Source organism: Tamandua tetradactyla, chromosome 12 (genome assembly GCF_023851605.1).
Source record: "Tamandua tetradactyla isolate mTamTet1 chromosome 12, mTamTet1.pri, whole genome shotgun sequence".
NCBI classification, from domain to species: domain Eukaryota; kingdom Metazoa; phylum Chordata; class Mammalia; order Pilosa; family Myrmecophagidae; genus Tamandua; species Tamandua tetradactyla.
This window is the reverse complement of record NC_135338.1, coordinates 73,130,376-73,150,309: the sequence shown is the minus strand read 5'-3', so window position 1 is coordinate 73,150,309 and position 19,934 is coordinate 73,130,376. Positions and strand designations below refer to the sequence as shown.

Genomic DNA, 19,934 nt, shown 5'->3' with positions numbered 1-19,934 from the left:
GCTTCCCAGCCTCTGCCTACACTGCCAATTCAATTCCCACAGTTCTTACAATCACGGTGGGAACACAAACTACATTCCACTTTTTCTCTCTCAATACTGCATCCCGAGCTTTTGTACCTCTTGCTTATTTGTCTTCATAATTACCATTTTAGGTGGGTGTAATCTTCTACTCCTGGCAGTTGCTACCCCGTAATTTACCTGACCAGTCTGAGTTTCTCTTCGGGACTGTCTTTTGAGGGACTTGCCAAGCGCGTTCGACAGGGCTGGGGGTGGCGGGGGTGGGCTCTGTCCTGGCCAGTCTTTTCCTCTTCCTGCAGCCCAGGCGTCAGCATCACGGTCCTCATCATCAAAAGGCCTTTATGAAGCGCCTTGGTGAATATATATTGGCCCCAGGTAGTGGGGCACTTCTGCAGAGATCTTCCCATCAGCCCCTGCCATCTGGGGCTTGTCGGCTCAGACAGACAGCATATATGTGAGGCAACCACGAAGGCACCCGAAGACCGGGCCGCAGGCCCCAGGCAGAATATGCAAAAACAGATTCTTAGGCAATGTTCATGCCAAGAGTAAGTGTGCTTGCGATTGCAAAGACAGGCCCGATTCCCAAAGGGAGCCTGGACCTTGAATTCTCTCCTCTAGCTGGCTGGAGATTTCTTGGAGGACAGGGGATTTTAGAAGCCCCTGGGAGGGAAACAGGAAGGGAGAAAGGGAGGGAGGAGGGGCAGGGGAGTGGCTTGATAGGCCCAGGGCTTGGGTGGAATATTCCAGGCCCACAGTGCTCAGCCTGGCAGAAAAATAGATGTCCAGCAGAGACGGTTTTCTCAACTCCTTTCTGCCCCTCCTCCCACCTCTCACCTCCTTGCTCCTTTTCCTTCCCTTGTAGGTGTTCCATGAGCAGGGCATTCTCTTCGGCTACCGGCATCCACAGAGTTCGGCCACTGACTGTATCCTCAGCCTTTTTCAAATGACCAATGAGACCCTCAACATCTGGACCCACCTGCTCCCTTTCTGGTACCTGCCGACCCCCTTGGTGGTCCTGTCCCATTCGGGAGCCCTGAGAACGAAGGCTTCATTAAAAGGCAGCCGGGTTTGGGGAGCTGAGATTCTGTGCTGGGATTTGGGGATCCCCTCCCCTGCTGGCATGAGGGGGTGGAGGTGGAGGTGGGCCAGGTGGAGGTAGTCACCGGCATGAGCTTTAGGACATGGACTCTGGTAGGATTTGAGGGGCTCCTGACAGCCTCCAGTCTTTCTATGGCCCCCAGCCCCTGTGCTTGACTTGACAGCACTGTTTCAGTTCCTTCAGTGTGGGTGAATTTCCAAGTCTCCCAGAAGCCCGGGTTTAAAATGCCCTTAGTTGGAGCAAGCCACTTAACCACTCTGAGCTTCATGTTTTTCCATCTGCAAAATAGGAGTGAAAGCGGGCACCTCTCCCAGGCGCAGGATGCTCTCTAATCATTCTGGAACCACAGCAAGTGGGAAGCACTTTTGGCGGCAGCTAAAGAGCTAGTTTTGCCAGCTAAGAGCAGAACTCTGGGAAGGGAGTACATAGAAATGGAGTTGCCAGGAAGGTGAAGAGGGAACTTGCTGAGAAAGGAGGAGGCCAAAGACCGACTCCACACACCTCACAGCTGTGCTTAATGGAAGGAGAGTGGAGATGAGGTCACATGTACTCTGAATCATGGATATCAGAGTGGAAGGACCTCAGAGGTCATTCAGAGCCCTCTCCTGCCCAGACCACTGTGGGCTGACATCTCTGTGGCCTGGAGAAGGGGGTGGCTTGCTTACATCACACAGCAAGTTGTGGCAGTGCCTGGCCTCTGGATTCCCACTGCCAATCACATCAAGAAGCAAAGACTAAAGGAGGGTGCTGGGGTGGGCTCCAAGTAGAGGTGGGCTCCAAGTAGGGGTGGGCTCCAAGTAGAGGTGGGCTCCAAGTAGAGGTGGGCTCCAAGTAGGGGTGGGCTCCAAGTAGGGGTGGGCTCCAAGTAGAGGTGGGCTCCAAGTAGAGGTGGACCCCAAGGAAGGCCTGAGTGCTTCTAGGTTAGGGCATGGCTTGTCTGACCCAAAGTTAGAAGACAGACCTGTGGCCATTTAACAGGGGAAGGCTATTTGGTTCCAGAAACTTTCCCAGTGCAAAAAGGAGAGCATTCAGATGTGGGGTGGAAGTAGGACGAGTTGTAAGGAAGCACGTCAGCCCCAAGACTGGGAAACTGCAGACTAGTCGGGGGAAGCAGCAGGGCCCTGCTCTAGGGGGCTAAGTGTCATTTTAATGTTTTACTCAAGCAAAAAATATACATGCTGATAATTTCTTGCATTGCAGAGGTGATCCGAGTCAGTGTCTTTCCCAGGCTTCTAGTTCTCTCCAGAATCACCAGGTTGAACCGTTTTTTGTCCAACTCCCCAGAGCTGTTCTGGGGACAGCTGAGCACCTGTGACTTTGCCCTTTTGCTCTTCCAGCACCTACACGTCTCTCGGTCTCTTGGGCAGCTGCGTGGCAACCACTTCATGGTGAACCACGGTTGACTTAGATTGTACTGAGAATTGTGCCACCACAAAGAGCGCTGCCCTGCGTCTTCTTGTTTGTGGGTCTTTGAGTGCCTACCTGTGGGATGAATTCTTCACTGCTTTATAGCTGAGCCGTCAGGCGGAGGCCCACCCCCTGCAGAGGCAGATACCCCTATACTCTGCCAGCTCTGAGTCCAGGAAAGGTTTGGGAAACCTGGATTAAGAGGGCCTGAGGAGATGGGACAATGGAATCATCTTGAGATGGCATTGAGAAACAGCTACTAGCTTAAGCTTGATTTCTGCTGGGACAGGAGTAACAAGACTTCCAATGAAACCCTTTCCAAGAAGGGTTTAGCAACACTGTTAGTCCCTGTATAAAAATTGTCCTAGTGTCCCCTCCCCTGGAGGAGTCGGAGGGAAAGGGAGCCGGTCGTCTAAGAGCAGTCTGCTGTCAAATCCCCACATGTGGCTTACAGGCCGGGCCTATCTGATGCAGAAAGGAGCAGTGTCTCTGTATATAGATGGAGCCCTGAGGTCTGTGCTCAGCTGAGTGGTTAGCTGTGGGACTTGGCCACTCAGAAAATTAAATGCATCTTAGTAGAAGAATAAGGGAGAAAATAATCCAGTTTCTGCTAGACCTTCAAGGTCCTGCCTGGGGGATTGCTTCTGCTCAAGCGGACAAAGCAGAAGGAGGAGTATGAGGAGGCCAAGTTTGGGTCCTGTGAGAAATGGTTGAATGAACCTGGGCTGTTTCATGTGGAGTTCATGGATGAGGCTGGGCACCGAGATTGCCCTGAAACATTTGATGGACTTGGTTTTTATGGTCCTGACAGAGAGAACTAGGGCAAATCACTGGAGGCAGGTTCTGGGGAGAAGGATTTAGGTTCAGTGAGGGAGAACTTTCCAACACTCAGAGCTGCCTTGGCAGATCGTGAATACCCTGTCGCTGGAACTGTGTACATGGAAGCTGGAGAATCTATAAGAGGGTTTCAAAAAGCACCATGTGGTGGTGGTGTGGGTGTGGGGGGTACAGTTGGACTAGATAAATCTTAAAGGCTCTCTTCTTACTCCGCTGGTCCATTCCCAAAGTACTCGCTCCCCCGAGGAAAAGACCTCCTCCCCCAGCTTATGCATTTCACCACAGCGAGAACACATAGGGACTGGCCTCCCCTGGGCCGTGGGAGGTGAGGGTAGTCAGGTGAGGAGAGTAAGGGGACCCTGACCACGGAGGCTGAGTGTGCCATGCTGGGTTGCAGGTTCTTCACGTGGAGGTTCGTGACCGCACTCTATATGACGGATGTCCAGAATGACAGCTACTCGTGGCCTCTGCTGGTGTACATGGGCACCAGCTGCGTGTTCCCCCTCGCGTCCAGCTGTGCACACACCTTCAGCTCTATGTCCAGGAAAGCCCGGCACATCTGCTATTTCCTGGACTACGGTGCAGTCAACCTCTTCAGCCTGGGTACGTGGGCCCCCGCTCTTGCCTTCCCTCCCCCGTGAGCCCACTCCCCCTAAGGCTTTGAGGGATTTGCAGAAGAGTCACAGGAATATCAGTGCCCCTGTCTGGATCCCTGCTGAGCGTTTATAAAGAAGCTTGTCCAAAGGTGTGCTGGTAAATGTTTGACAACAGGCTGTCTGGGGACAATGCCCTAAGATGTAGTGTTTGTGTGATACCCCGACATGGCTGACATCAAGCTACCAACGTGGCATCACTGAATGCAGAGTTGGAAAGAGGTATGCAGTAGCACTCCATTACATGGTAATTCCACTCTGCACGTACAATAGAAGTAAATTTCTTTTATTAGTATAATTTATTTCATTGTAAGTTTCTGCAATTTAATTTTTAATGATGGCCACATGTAACAGCAGCCTCCAAGATTCCTGAAACTAATTACTGGCTCTTACGAGCCAAGATGAGTGATGCCAGCACACCAGTGTTGGTCTCTGCCACATCTGGTAGAGAAGGACAGAGGGGTGGGTCAGAAATCAAATTTGCCCCAAGGCTCAGAAGAGTTAAGAGAATTGCTCAGAGTCCTACAAGAATAGAGTGGTGGACCCAAAGCCAATGATGTTGGGTGCTGGCACCCCCAAACTCCTGGTGTCCTCCTTGATGTGATTACATCCTCATTTATGCGATACCCTCTTCCTCCCACCTCTTCTTTTCTCCTCCTCCTTGTGGGCATCTATTCCTCCCCCAGCATCCTAGTTTAGCCATTTCCTTCCTCCTGATCCTGCTCTGGATGTGAAAGTCAACGACATTCGTTTGCCGAGAGGTGGTCCATTAGGAGCATGCTATGTACATCCATTCCTCCTTATTTCCTCTTCTCTCCCTTTGTAAGTCACACACACACACACACACACACACACACACACACACACACACACACATGCAGCTACATCGCCTCCCACTCCTCAAGGCTCTGTTGTCTGATTCCCACCACTCACTGAAACTGTGGTGGGCGAGTTCCCAACTGTCTGTTAGGGTCCGTGCAGGCTTTTTTATCTTCTCTCCATCCTTTGATGCAGGGGCCCCTCCATCCTCTGGGAACCCCTGCTCTTTGACTCTTGTTGTACCACTCTCCTGCATCTCCACGTACTCTTTCACTTCTCATCTCCTTTGCTCATCATCCCTTTCCCTGCTGCTCTTCTAGTTGGGTGAGCTCAGAATCTGTCCTTGGATTCTTCTCTTATGCTGTCCAGCTCCCTGGGTGATTTCCTCCATGCCCACGCCATCCCCCAATACGCCCAGACAGCAGGCTCCCAAACTCCTATCTCTAGTTGAAACTGCTGGCCAGAGGTCTGTCACCTCCCAGCCCCTGACTTCCCATTTGCTGCTCCTCCTGCAGTGTCCCTCCTGGCCAGTTGTACTACCTCCCACCAAATGGCCCAAGCCAGAAATTTATAAATAGCCCTTGAATTCCCCCTCCTCTTGATGTCCCCTGCCCATCTCAATGTCCAAGATCCTGTCTAATCAGTTCTGGACTCCCGCTAAACCTTTTTCCTAAACATCCCTCAAATTTGCTCCGTCTCCCATCGTCTTGGCTTGGATACTTGGGTCTGTCACCTGAGCTGTGATAACAGTCCTCTGCCTTCCTGCCCGTCTGAGTGCCACCCGGCTGCCCCTAGGAGGTTTCCACCACACATTCTGATGTAACACTTTTGAGGCCCCTCATGTCCAGGGTGAAGCCAGCCTCTTCTATGGCCCTCAGTCACCTGGCCCTGACTCAATGGTAGGAGCATTTATCCCTCACCTATAAAATGGGGATAATGCAGTATTTGTGTCAGAGTTTGCATATGTTTGTATATGTAAAGCACTCGGAACAACACTGAGTCCATGGTGAATTCTCAGGATAGGATCTGGGTGGGCAGATAAGACAGGGGAGGACTTTGGCGGGGGGTGGGGGACAGGTCATGGCACCAGCGAGGATGTAGAGGCATGACTGCCTGTGGGTTTGTGGGCTAAGCCAGACCCCTGATCCTGAGGGGGCCAGATGGCGCCGTGTGCCGGCTCCCTTCCCAAGGCTGGTCTTTCTTCCTCAGGCTCGGCCATTGCCTACTCTGCATATACGTTCCCCGACCCGCTGGTGTCCACAACCTTCCATGACTACTACGTGGTCCTGGCCGTGCTGAACACCATCGTCAGCACGGGCCTCTCCTGCTACTCCAGGTACTGGGGCCCTGTGGTCCCCGCCGGCGGTGGGGGCCTCTCATGCAGCTCCGCGGGGCCGAGGGAGGGAACCGCGGGGGAGGTGGGGAGGAGTGGAACGGGCAGTCGGGAGCCAACGACTCCACTCCAGATGGGCCTCCTGTGGCCAGCTTCCTGGGTGTACGACCTGTGTAGTCAAGACAGTTTCACTGTCTTGAAATGCTGAATAATTTTTGAACAACGGACCCTGCATTTTCATATTGCCCTGCACCCTGCAAACTATGTAGCGGGCCCTGCTGCACGGCAGGTCACTTTTCCTCCTTGAACCTCCGTTTGCTCATTTATAAAATGGGGGTCACACATTTACCTCCTGAAATGGATGTAAGGATTATAGATAATCACCCAGAGCGCCTAGCTCAGGCCTGGCGCAGAGGGAGTGCCCCGTAAGTAGGCAGTGCACCCACAGCAATGGAGTCAGCCTGGCTCCAGGTGTTTGGGGGTGATGGGTGATATTCACTGTCCGACACATTCCCAGCGTGGGGGGGAGGGCGCCCCTGGCCATGAATTCTCCCAGCTCACTGGCTTTAATTCCTTCTCTCTTTTTTCCTTTCACTCAAGAAAGCTCATTGGAATGTGATGCAAGGGACATTGTTATGGGGGATAAACTGCATAGTTTACTTGGCTCTTTGTAAAAGTGAACTGCCCCAAAGTTCCGCTCCCCTGCAGTTTTTTAGGAAACCTCACATATGGCTGTGGGTGGGGAGACAGCCCTCGCCTAGTGGTGCCACGGTGCTGGGTGTTGCCTGGGGCAGGGCCTTCGGTGGTGAGCTGGGAAGCTGGCGGGTGGCACCTGAGCCCTCCACTTCAACTCCTTCCTCCGCCCCCACTCCAACCTCTGGTCCTTTTCAAGACCACAATTCGGTGACCCCATTTGAGTCACCCTACTTAGGAGTACTGCAGGTCTCAAAGAGTTATTATCGGCGGCCCACCATTCTCTACCCCAAACCCTGCCAGATAAGGAAGAGGAGCAAGACATGTGCCCCTGAAACTTCTGGGAATATTTTGGCCCTAGCTTCTTTTTGGTGGCACCTAGGTTTGGTGGGACTGAGGCAGAGGTCGCCAAACTTTCCAAACTTGACAAATTGGTTTTTTTGAAAAAATGAAGGCTAGATTCTTAAACAGCATCAGGAATACCTGTCCCGGCATACTTTCCTTTTACGTGTTCTGAGACAGCCTAGAAATATCCTTTGAATTGCTTTTGGTGGGAGTTAAACTCTGGTTTCCAGGGATGTCTCTGCATGGTTTTTTGAGTTGCTTCATTCATTCTCCACTTCGGGGGAGAGGGAGGTACAGGCGCAATAAACGCTTTTCTCTTCTGGAAATCACAGCACTCCCATAAAGCTGTGAGGACATGGGGTGGACAATAAAATCAAACGTCAGGGTTATTTCCTTCTCCACCAACTCCTCAAGGATTCTGACAATTAATTAAAAGCTCTTTATTAAGCACAGCCTCTGCCAGACTGTGGAGCTGCCCAGATGATGGAGAGAGAAGGAGATTGGGCCCCTGCCTTGGGTGAAATAAGGCCTAACACACATTAAAAAAGGAATAACCATGCTAAAGATACCCAGGAAAGGTGAAGAAACCTGGGCCTACCTGAGGTGGGACAAGGACATGTCACTCCCGGTCTCTTGGCTCCTGCAGACTCTATAGCCCTGGTATTTGGAATTTTGGATTAGAGAAAGGAGGGAGGCTAGGGCTGTGGTTCTGAGACAGGGAAAGTTTCATGGGTGTGGAAGAAACAGACCAAAGTTAATGATCCACGACTACTGCTTTTCCATGAACTCAGAATGCAAATTCTTGGAACACGTGTTGTCTTTCCTTAAGGTTGTGAATCAACTGTAAACCACCAGGCTGGATTTTTCTTCTCGCTGGGAGTCCTCCCTGATTGGCCAGATAAATGGAAGGCTCTTTTGGATATGGTATGCCTGGTGCCTTTCAACAAACTTGTTTAACAGGGCTGTTTGGCTAGGAACTGTCTGAATGTCCATGCTTGAGGGCCTCTCCCTTTGTCAATGGGATGGATTCTTTCTTTTGTTATGGGGCACATTGGTTGCTATTTCATCTACCCACTCAACCCATCTACCCATCCATTCATCCATCATCCATCTACCCCATCCATTCATTCATCCACCTATCCATTCATCCATTCATCATCCATGCACCCTCTTATCTATCCATCCATCCATAACCCATCCATTCATCCATACACCTATCCGTCCCTTCATCCAACCAGCCGACATTCCTTGAATGCCTGCTATGCCACCTCGGCATCATGTTAAGACCTGGGGATGTCTGGAGGAGTAAGGTGCAGTCCTTGCTCTCAAAAAGCGCCCAGTGCAGTAGGAGAAGCAGATGGTGGACTGCCCAGTAAAGCCCAGGGTGGGGCCATCATTTCCTTTAGACCACAACTAAACAAATAATTATAATACAAAGTGACACATGCTTAGATACACAGGGTTCTGAGAAGCATCATTGAATTGAACATTGAAGGACAAGGTTGAATAGTTGCTGGAGAGGAGGAATGGACCTTTGGGGCAGAGAGAATAGCCTGGATAAGGGTGAGGGGGCCAGAGAAGATGGACATGACTAGAAAGCAGCAAGGAGCTTCAGAGTTGCCAGAGCCTATAGCTAGAAGAAGGAAGAATGGCTAGAGAGGGGATACTTAGGTGGGCTGAGGATTTGAAGCACATCTTATGTCCTCCCAAGGACTGGCCCTTTGCTCCTGAAGGATGATAATCCACCTTGGAAGAGAAGCTTGTGGCTGAAGCAGGGGCTCAAGGCAGAGCTGGACCAGAAAGGAAGGAAGAGGGCAAAGGCCACATTTTCAGTGTCAGAGGGAGAGTGGAATGTTCTCTTCTGCTGACCCTTCCAGTTTCCTTCTCACTTTGTCCTCGTTCCTTTCCATGTTTGTGGTTTGCCCTGCTTTCACTAAGTCCATCCTCCTCTCTGCTCTCATTCCCCTTCTTTGGTGTCTAAAGAGTGAGAACGATGACATGCACAGGGAGTGATACTGGCTGTGATTTACTTTAGCAGAAGCAGGTGGGGAGAAGGGCACCGACTGACCCAAGTCCTGGATTTCCATCTTGCTCCACCACGGACTTGCTAGAATCTGGGCTTCAGCGTCCACCCCTTACACAAGGGCATCTGAGAAGATGTCCTCAGGGTTCCTTCTGGTGTGCACATTCTGAAATTCCAGGGTCTTCCCCTAAACTTCTCTGCTTGCCTCTTCCTCTTCCAAGCCCCACCATGCCTCTCCCTCCTGCTCCATCCATTCACTGTGTGGCCAGGAAGTCCCAGAGGGCAGTTTTCCCCTTCCCTAAGCAGAGAAGACCATGAACCCTAATGCTAATTGTTAAACTTTTCAAATGCTTACCAGAAAATTGTTTAAAATTGCCTTTACTCATTCAAAATACACACCATTTATGTAAATCTCAGCATATAGAACTTTATAGTCCCCTGGGTATTTTTTTTTTTTGCTTCTGTCTTGGGACTTCGTTCAAATGAGCATCTTTTGGAAAGCTACCTCCCCCTTCCATAGTATTTGAGAGGGGAAATGAGAGATACCGTGACCTCCCTGTGGAGTCTGCAGTGAGGTGGGGGTGAGTAGATCTTGGCTTGCTTGTAGCTGCCAAACATCCAAAAGGCCCCGGAAGGAGTTGTCGCACACCCCCCTTTGAATCGGTACACAAACAGGGTTTGTATGTCACAATTCACTGTAGCCACCTTTTTGTTCTTCGGTTTAGTGCTTCAAACACTGATCCTTCTGGACCAGTTCTTGTTGAGTGAAAAGTCCAATGGGCTTTTCTCTCCAAAGGAGAGAGAGCACTTTTCACCCCCATAGAAAGTGAGCTGCAGGGGGCAGGAATCCAGCCTCAAGGGGGTCTGGAGGATGGAGCAGGATGTAGAAGGCTCAGCGCACAGTGGTTCTAGGACGGATAGCAAAGTGATGCTGGTGGTAGGGGCTGTGGGCTGGCACGTGGAAATATCCACGCTCCTGTGAGTCTTCGAAATAGGACAAAGCCCATACAATATGACAACCATAAACGCACACAGCTACACAGAAGCACGTGCAATAGGAACATTTTTCAAAGCTAGCCAAAGACCCACCGGTTTCAACACTAGCTCCAGAATTCTGGTTGCTAAGCCCTCATGTTGGTAGCAAGAAGATTTATCAGGTTTTGGACTGGTATTGAAGTGACACTCTCTTAACCCAGCTTCTCCCAACATTGTTTTTCCCACCAATCTTGTTCAGAGCAGAGGAGACCAAACTCTCTGTAAGTGAGGCCCTCAACCCTAGGCTGTAGGAGCTGACGGAAGCTGGGCTTTGTAGACTTTGGGTTTGCAGGGATGCTTTCGAGGATCCTGTGGCTCCGGTCCCTCACTCCCTGAATCTCTGGCTGTGGCGACACCTTGTGGCTAGATACAGAATTGCACTTCTTGGTGGGACGCTCCCCTTCTCTGTGGCTGCTGGTCCTTCTGCCTTTTTATATTTTATTTTTTCCCTCTGTTGCACTCTCTTTCCTATTCTGCTTTTTCTCCTTCTTTTTCCCCTGTAGACTCGGCTTTGCAGCTGGAGAGGCTGGTCCGTTTGCCCCTGGGGAAGCACTTAATCAGGCCGGGCGAAATGTTGTCTCAAGTCACAGAAAATCCATGCTTTGGGGGATGGCCCTCACCAGCCAGAGCCGGCTTTCTTCGTGTGTAAGTGGCCACAGAAGGAGCATGCTTTAACGGCGAGCCTCTTTACCGAATAGTGCATGGGGAAGGAGGGAGCATCTGCTGTGGCTGGGCAGGGTCTGTCGGGGGAAGACTGAAAAGGCAGTTGAGGCAGGTACCATAGTTCTTGGGGTTTTGAGGGATTGCACCATTTGTCCTCTGGGGCAGAGGGGTGCACGTAAGGGGACGGGCTGGATGGGGTCTGAGGTGTGCTCAGCCCACTGCAAGGGAGAGAATGTGAGATTGGAGAGCCAAACAGCCCTGGGTGTCCACCCTAGCTTTGCTTCCTATTAGCTCGTCTGACGAATCACCCAGAACCTGTCTGTTCCCTCCTGCTCCAGTTTTCAGGTCCAACATGGTTACAAGATGGGAGTGGGTGAGAATGGTTCCTTACAACACGTAATTTGCAGATAGCTGCCATTTATGACCATTTGTGCTGTGCACAGTTTAAACATCCGGCGAGCATCATTTCATCAAACCCTTAAACAACCCTGGGATTGTTACCCCTGTGTTACACAGGAGGACCCCAGGCACACAGAGGTTAAGGGACCTGCTGAGGTCATGCTGTCACTAATGGCAGAGCAGGTATTTGAACCCTGTGTGTTCAGGTCACATGCGTCATGTTGATTCCCGGCACCGGGCTGCCTCACTCGTACAGTGCTTTGTGCTTTAATCGAAGGACGTGGCTCTTGTTTTGGGGAATGGATTGAAATCTCTTGTTTCTCTTCCTCCTCCTTGACCTTCTCCCACTACCCCAGAGCCATGTGTTTCTGTGGTTTATGGGCAGGGACAGGAAAGAAGCAGAAACCTGTTGGCCCTGTGGATGTGGATCTTGCCTCTGGAGGCCGTGGGGCTTCCAGGGACCCATGGAGAAGCATCCTCAAGCCGTCCTTGCTCAGCCGCGCTGAGAACTGTGTAGATAACCCCATCCTGCTGAAGGTCTCTGTCCTGGGACACGTGTCTAAGCAGGGTCAGGGGACCCAGATCCCTCTCCTGCCTTGTAGAGGGTTCCCTGCCAGCCCAGGAGGCAGCCGTGGGGGCCTGTGCTGTGTCCCTAGTGAGAGATGTAGATGGCAGTGGGGTTTGCAGTCACGTGGCTGCACTGACTCAGAGGCAGGGACAAGCTACCCAGGGAGAAATGGGCTGTGAGGGATCAGCAGACGGGGTTCCAGGGAGAAAGGGCAGGCCTGTGGGCTGGGACAGAGGGACTGGGAAGCAGAGGTGGAGAGGCAGAGACCAGAAGACCCTATCCCTGCCAGAGTGTGTGATGAAGCAGGCTAAGGCTGAAAGGGGCCCGAGTGCTTCCACTGACTGTGTCAGAATGGCCACCCAACAGTTCCCAGTGCATTGGCATTGCAGAGCGCCCATGCTGGGGACCCTGGCCCTTGCCCTGCAGCCTTGTGGGTACCCAGGACCCAGGGCCCGTAATACCCTGTGGTTGTGGTGTTGCCTTGGTGGTCCGGCTTGGGCATGTGGGCACTTCCCTACTCGAGCCTCAGGCTCAGGGTTTTGTGTGGAGAGCTTTGTGATTTCTGTTTTCCATGCCCCTTCCGTGTTCTGCTGGGTAACTCCCCTCACCCTCTGCTGCTGGCCGCACCTTCCCAAGCTGGGCCCAAGCTGAGGCCGCGTCCTACTCTGGGAGGACTCACCTCTCTTTGAGGCCGTTAGCATCACTCATTAGTGTGGGCTTCATCTGTCTGTGGATTGGGGGCAGGTTAGGAGGCATTGAGGAAGGGGAGAAGGAATGACTTTATGTTAACTCACTTTCCTCAGGACGGCATGCCTGTGGAGGGTTACTAAATATTCCAGAAACCTCTTAAAGCAATCAAATCCTCTTGAACCAGGGCTTCTGAATGGCTCTGACTAGTTAGACATGTCTTACCTCTCACCATATGTACTGGGTCTGAGGATTCTGTGTTAGTGGGGCTACCCCACAGCCCACCATCCTGGTGGTGATTGGATGTTTAAAAGCTTATTTAGCAACTGGGTGGGTAATGGTGGCTCATTACCATGGCAGAGTTCTCGCCTGCCATGCCGGAGACCCGGGTTCGATTCCCTGTGCCTGGCCATGCAAAAAAAAAAAAAAAAATGCTTCTTGAGCAATTAAGTAAGTTGGCCCTTAAACGGTTTCTGCCCAGTGCCTCCTCCCTGGCTTAGTTTGGACACTGCTGCTTTTCATGGTGAGGAGATGTTCCCTGACATCTTTTCGTGTCAGGTTGAGTCATTTCCCATCAGGCAGGAGAATTGGAAAAGGCTGGTGGAGAAGCTGCTAGCTGCAGGAGGTTGGGCAAAAATGCGCGACCTCCATTGATATTTGTAGTCCTCATTTACTTTCAGTGAGCACATGTGTGTGTGTGTGTGTTTAATTTGCTGAAACTCTTTTCCTTCCCCAATTTAGGTTTCTTGAAATCCAGAAGCCCAAACTCTGTAAGGTGCTTCGTGTCCTTGCCTTTGCTTATCCCTACACCTGGGACTCCTTTCCCATCTTCTACAGGGTAAGGAGCATGGCTACATCTCTACTCTGCCTGTTGGCAACACCAGGGAATCAGCTATTTCCTGGGCTCCTGGTGGTCACAGAACCATGCTGGGCACCATAGGACACATGGTGCTGCCCTAGTAGCACTTGCTGAGTAGTTAGGAGATGGCATGAACACAGAGACCTAGACAAGCAATCCAATGTGCTGGCAGCCAGTGGTAACTGGGAGCTCGGGAGCAATCACAGACGGCTGGAGAGGGGAGGCAGCGTGAGGTTTTGTAGAGTGGCCAGGATAATGGGATCTGGAGGCAAATCTTTAATACTTACTTGCTGTCTGTCCCTGGGCAAATTATTTACCATCACTATGCTTTCATTTTCGTCATCTGTAAAATGGACATGATATACCACCTCAGGTTGTGGGGAGATTAAATGAAATAACATGTAAAGTGCTGGCAAGAATCCAGTAAATGCATTATATTATCATCGATCAATATATAATTAGTATTGAAGAAAAAGGTATGCTTGAAAGTCTTGAAGGATGGACAGAAAGGAGGTGGACAATGTGAAGGAAGAGGGTGTAGAAAGGACAAGAAGTGGGGCGGTCCATGAACCCTCAAATCAGAAGGGCCTGAATTCAAATCCCAGTCCCTGGCTCACTGGCTGTACAACCTCAGGCAGTGTACATAACCTCTCTGAGCTTCAGTTTCCCCTTCTGTAAGTGAGGCTAATATTTCCTCCTTCATAGGGAAGTAGAAAGGATTAAGCAAAATAACTGACCTAAAGGGCTCAGGCACAGCCAGTGCTTGGTAAGCGGAGTCCCTTCCAGGGGCAGCCTGTGGGTGTGGTGTCCAGGGCTGAGATGGCAGGGTCAGGAGGGAAGAATAGGGGCAGAGCGGGCTGCCTCGGCTGGGGCATGGAGCACATACTCTGGGCTCTGCCTAGTGTCCCTGGGGGTGACCCAGAGATGAGGGTGCAACCTGTTCCCCCCACTCCTTCCTTGAAGGCACAGACCATGCACAGGAAACCACAGCTGGTGGAGCAGGTAGGCTCCATGCCCCACCTGGTCATACACTGTGGGCTCTACGTGAGCAAAGAGCAGTGAGCTGCTGGTGCGCACCCGCGTGGAGCTGGGCTGGGCGGTCTGATCTTAGCCACTGCCCCCGTGAGGAGGAGCACAGCCTTTAGGAGGCATCATTCAGATCCCAGCTCTACCATTTGCTGGTGGTTTTCATCTCCCTCCCTGGGCCAGGTTCCTCATTTGTAAAATGGGGATAATAAAGTTTGCTTAGTGGCTATGGTTGAAGCTCCATGAAATGATGCAAGTCACAGGCAGGGCCAGTACCCTCAGTAAGTGGTAGCTACTATCATCGTTTATAATAATAATAACAAAACTAAAACAATATGATGGCCATAATTAATAACTTGTAATAACTCAGAAGACCTTTTAGGGATTAACATTTTTATTAGGACCATCAGTTCAGTGGATACAAGTGAATTCAAGTGCTCAGTAGACCACTTGATTGTATTTACAATTTTACCCCCAGAAAGAAAGAAGGGTAATGCTATTTCTAATACATTTTCTTTTCCCTTTCTTATATCTCCTTTCCTTCTCCCTCCTCCTCCTCTCTTTTTCTTTCTTCCTTTCCTTGTTCATGATTAAATAATCCAGAAGGCTCTCATGAGCATTTGGGGGATTAAAATCACACTCAGATTAGGAATTGTGCTCCAGGTCCCTGAGCCTTCCCTCCCAAGAAAAGGAGGATGTTGGCCTCAGGAATCTGCAAGTGTGTGTGCCCACATGTGTGGGTGTCAGGGTTCTCCACGGCCTCAGATGTGGGAGGTGAGAAGGAAGAGGCTTTCCTAAGGCACATCTGCCTCTTGAGACCTGACTTTCTTTAAATACCTGCAGCTCTTCCTGTGTCCGGGGGAGAGTGCACAAAATGAAGCCAGCTCGTACCACCAGAAACATATGGCCATGACCCTCCTGGCCTCTTTCCTTTACTCTGCGCATCTGCCAGAACGCCTGGCTCCAGGACGCTTCGACTACATCGGTAAGTGAACTGCAGACCTGCTCACTGCCCTCCTGCCTGGGGCAGAAGGCTGGGGGGAGGGTCTTGTTATTACCTAGGACATGAGATCATGTTAAATGAACGTCGAAGGCAGCCATGGAGAAGAGGAACGATGGAATGCAGATGGCACTGGGTACCCCCCAGCAGGAGAACTGTGCGGAAGAGGCAAAAGTGTCTGTCTTTGTCTTGCTCCGGGATTGGGAGGTGCAAGAAGTTATGGTTGAACAGTAGTTCTTAGGGTCTGGTCCCCAGACCAGCAGCATCAACATCATCTGGCAATGCATGAGACACTTGGATTTTTGGGCCCCACCCCAGACCTCTGAACCAGAAACTCTGGTGATCCTCAAAGGGAAGCTAAACTCAGTGAAGTTTGAGAACAGATGTGGCTGAGAGAAAGCACTGAGGCCAAGAAGTTAACACCTGCTGATAGAGTTCTTTCCCTCCCTTGTCCAGGGAAGGTGGGACACTGCAGAATATGTCTCCCCACCTGGCTCTGAGAATGGCCAGGAGTGCGACAAGTCTTTGGGGGGAGAATTCCTTGGGTCAGGTATCATGGGAACCAGGTCAGTGTTGTCCTCTCCTGGTTGTCAGGAAACTTGTTTCTCCCCAAAACCATTTGGCCATGATTTTTCATCTCCTACCATCTAAGAGATGTGGAGATGTGGCCAGATTTGCTTTGTTTCATCTGATTCATCCCCTTTTCTTCTTCTCTCCTGTGAGATGGGGTTGCAAGTAGCAAAATGCTTAGACAGTAAGTGTCAAAGAAGAGGAGGACAAGAGGCCAGGGAATTGGAAGAACCAAGAACTTGCCACCCATGGCCACCTCCCCAGCCCCACTTTGATTAAGCAGAGGTGACTGTGTATGAGGTCTTGGGGGGCTGCCTTATTGCTAACCCTCTAGCTTCTGAATGACATTTCATTTATTCACATCTAGACTTAGAGGTAAAGAGCAGAAAAACACCTTTGGGAGTAGGGGGTAATTTGCAAGAAAGCAGTAGACAGATCAATAATGAGAGGTTTTGCAAATTTAGTAGATTGAAATGCTAGTGATCAATGAAAGGGAGGAGTAAGGGGTATGGCATGTATGAATTTTTTTCTTTTTCTGAATTGATGCAAATGTTCTAAGAAATGATCATGATAATGAATATACAACTATGTGATGATTATTGTGAGTTATTGATTATATATCAAGAACGGAATGATCATATGGTAAGAATGTTTGTGTTTGTATATTGTTATGTTTTAAAAAAATAATAATAACAAGAGGTTTGGAAAGTTCTCGGTCCTTAAATAACTGAGTCTGCTGGATAGACCTGGAAATCCCCCTCCAGTGCAGTTGTCAGCCTCTGTAGGAAGTGCTAAGTCTGGCATGTAGCATGTTTGCTATATTGGTCCATAGCAAACCCCGCCCCATTACTATTAGTCAGGTGTGTTTAAATCACTCTTCCTGCTGCAGCCCCATTTCAGATATGTCCAATACTGATGACTCTTTCCATCTTTTTATCTCCTGCCCTAATAGAAACAGGTTTGAGTCTTGGTTGGTGAATGTGGTCAGTCACATTTCTCTTTGCTTGGCCCTGTATCCTTGGAGAACAGAGCTGTCCACTGAAAACTACTTGCCACATCATGCACAGATTTGAAATAACATGTAGCCCATTATATAGCTTGAGTAAGGTAGGAGAGGCACCTCCAGGCAGACCTTCTTCCTGGGGGACAGAGACTCCCAGGAGATGCAGACCGGAGGGTTGGTAGCTTCCTGATGGCAAGGAACCCATCAGGCAGCCATGTGGAAATTCCCAACCCTCCTGACTCTGCTTCTGCTAAATAGTGGAGGCACACAGGCTGGTTTGTTGCTTGGACATACAGTCAATTCTAGTTATGCATGGCGATTATGTTTGTAAAGTCACTGGGAATAATGAATTAATGAATACTGAAGGAGAAATACACGATTAGTTTCTTATGTGCCTCTGGTCACATTTTTTCCAACTGGGCAAATATATCACCTTGTTTTATGTGTGTTTCTGTTTAAAGTCACCTTATTTAATATATATTGCTGATTCATTAACACTGAGTTCATGGCCAATAGCACTATTACTTGTGCCTGAATATAGCTTATCTACACAAGAATTTTCTCTGTAAGTTACATCCACCTTCTTGTACTTAGGAATGTTTGACAGCATTTCAGCACTACAGCTGGGGGCCATTTTAAACAGTAAAATCGACAACAACACACAATAAAAAAATATGTCACTAAATATACTGCAAAAATGATACTCACAATATGAGAACTGAAACAAATAGGTAGAGCATCACCTTGTTCTATTTCAGCTGGGAATATGCACCTGCAGTGACTCAAAATTGTCACCCCTCTGCACATGTCCACAAATGATTGCAAAACCACTATGAATATTGAGGGTTGCAAATAAATTTTAGCAAGTAGACAAATTTGTAAACACAGAATCCACAAACAATGAGGATCAACTACATTTATTGAAAAGTTACCATGGGATAGGCCCTGGGGACATAGCACTGAACTTTTTTTTTTTAACAAGGGAGAATCCTTATTTAACTCCCATGTGGTCTTTTCATCTTACTCTTGGTTTTTGAAGGTCGTCCCCCAAAGCAATCTCCCACTCTGGGCATTGGACTCTTCTCTTCCCCAACTACCAAATCAGCATATGCCTGCCCACTCCCATCACCCTCTTTTGGGCTCCCACCCTCTGTGAATGAGCACCAGTGAGCTGGGATCCAGGATGTCATTGGCGAGCAAGAGTTCCTCGTCATGTCCATGACTGACCAGAAGTAGGGAGAGGACTACCTTGTACATGGCCAACAGAAAATCAGGCTGTCTTATCCTCGGCATTGATGCCAGAATCTGAACTGATCAGCTCTGGCAGTCAAGAGATGACCTTTGGCAGAACATGGTGGCTAACTTTTTCTTCTGGAAAATAGGACAGGCAGATAAGTCATTTTTAAAATGAGGTTGCTTCGGTCTGATGGCCTTTTTATTCTCACTCATATTATGTTTTAAGAGTAATTTCATTGAGGTATATTCCCCCATTATATCATATAATTTCCCCAGTTCAAGCTTACAATTCAATTATTTTTTAAAATAAATTTACTAAATTATGGCTGCTTCACCATCAGTTTTAGAACACTTTCTTCACCCCAGTAAGATTCATCATGCCCATGTACCATTAATCCCTGTTCCCACCCCCTGTTTGAAGCAACCACTACTTTCTGTCTCAATGGACTTGCCTTTCTGGATATTTCCTATAATTGGAATCATATAATATGTGGGTGTCTTATGACTAGCTCCCTTCACTTAGCTTAATGTTGTTAGCACATATGTTGTGGCATGTATCAGTGCTTCATAACTTTTCCTTGCTGACCTCATGGTCTTCTGTGTTTGCTGTAGGTCACAGTCACCAATTATTTCATGTTTGTGTCATCCTGGCCACGCACATGCAGATGGAAGCCATAGTTCTGGACAAGACTCTGAGAAAGGAATGGCTCCTGGCCACCTCCAGGCTCCTTTCTTTCCATCAGATAGCCGGAGCCTTACTTCTGTGCATCATCTTCAGCCTCAGCAACATAATTTATTTCTCAGCTGTTCTGTATAAGATGCCCGAGCCAGAATTACATAAAAAAGAAACATGATTCAGACCATAAGCTTTTCATGCCAGATGCCAACATTCAGTTGCACTCCTTATCATGATAAGCCAGTGGCATGGAGCTTGGTACAGTGTTCAGAATTATTCATAATGGTTGGCATGTTGGCTTTTTTGTGGGGGTTCATTGTCAAAGAGGTATTTAACTGGGGAAATTTTTCTAAGTGTGCACTGATTGTGTGATTTTTAAAAAGGGAATATGGGTTTGAACAAGTCTTTCTTAAGGCAAATTATTAACATTCTATTTAATTCATCAATTCTGTTTAAACACAGTTGGGTTAACCATACCAACCTTGCAACTTTGTGTTACTCTTTGATACTGGGACTTGTGATGAATGATGAATTTCTCATGGCAAAGCTTCTCATGAGAGCTTTGGTGGTGGTCTGTCAACTATTTTGGAAAGAGGCTGAGCGGGAAAGGACATGGAGAGGACTTGAGAAAGAGGAAGCTGGATCTGTGGGAGCCCTGGGAACTGGCGTTCTGAGCTGGGAGAGACCTTCCAGAATGAAGAGACCTTGTTTGGTGAGAGGCCTTCTTCCCTTTCCCAACTAGGGAGCACAATGCATAGAAAGGGAATCCTCTGTCTGTCCCACAAATCTATGCTGCCTTCAGATGGGAAGTTCCCTTGTCATATGATACCAGACAAAGGCTGGGGATTCTTTGACTGATAGTTCAAATGACCAATTCCTGAGACACCAGGGTTTCAAAGAGAGTAAAAGTTTATGCTAGGCACAAGCAGGAGATCAGATGGGCTGTCAGCCCCCAAAGCTGTCTCTCTGAACTGCAGTAACTCTG

General features: G+C 49.2%; 1 protein-coding gene across 4 annotated transcripts; it reads left to right on the top strand.

Moving 5' to 3' along the window:
* The first annotated feature begins 378 nt into the window (after positions 1-378).
* PAQR5 (progestin and adipoQ receptor family member 5) lies at positions 379-19,133 on the top strand. 4 transcript variants are annotated; one of them, XM_077123932.1, is made up of 7 exons: positions 379-563; positions 881-1,008; positions 3,759-3,964; positions 6,043-6,169; positions 13,321-13,417; positions 15,308-15,449; positions 18,077-18,389. In XM_077123932.1, exons 1-7 carry the CDS (start codon positions 549-551, stop codon positions 18,205-18,207), a joined length of 846 nt encoding a protein of 281 aa, XP_076980047.1. In that variant the 5' UTR covers positions 379-548; the 3' UTR covers positions 18,208-18,389. The 4 variants fall into 4 exon arrangements, with proteins under 4 accessions (XP_076980047.1, XP_076980046.1, XP_076980048.1 ...); XM_077123931.1 differs by lacking the exon at positions 18,077-18,389 and adding an exon at positions 18,886-19,133 and having other exon boundaries at positions 380-563; XM_077123933.1 differs by lacking the exons at positions 379-563; positions 18,077-18,389 and adding exons at positions 1,407-1,869; positions 18,886-19,133 and having other exon boundaries at positions 895-1,008.
* Positions 19,134-19,934: the final 801 nt, after the last annotated feature.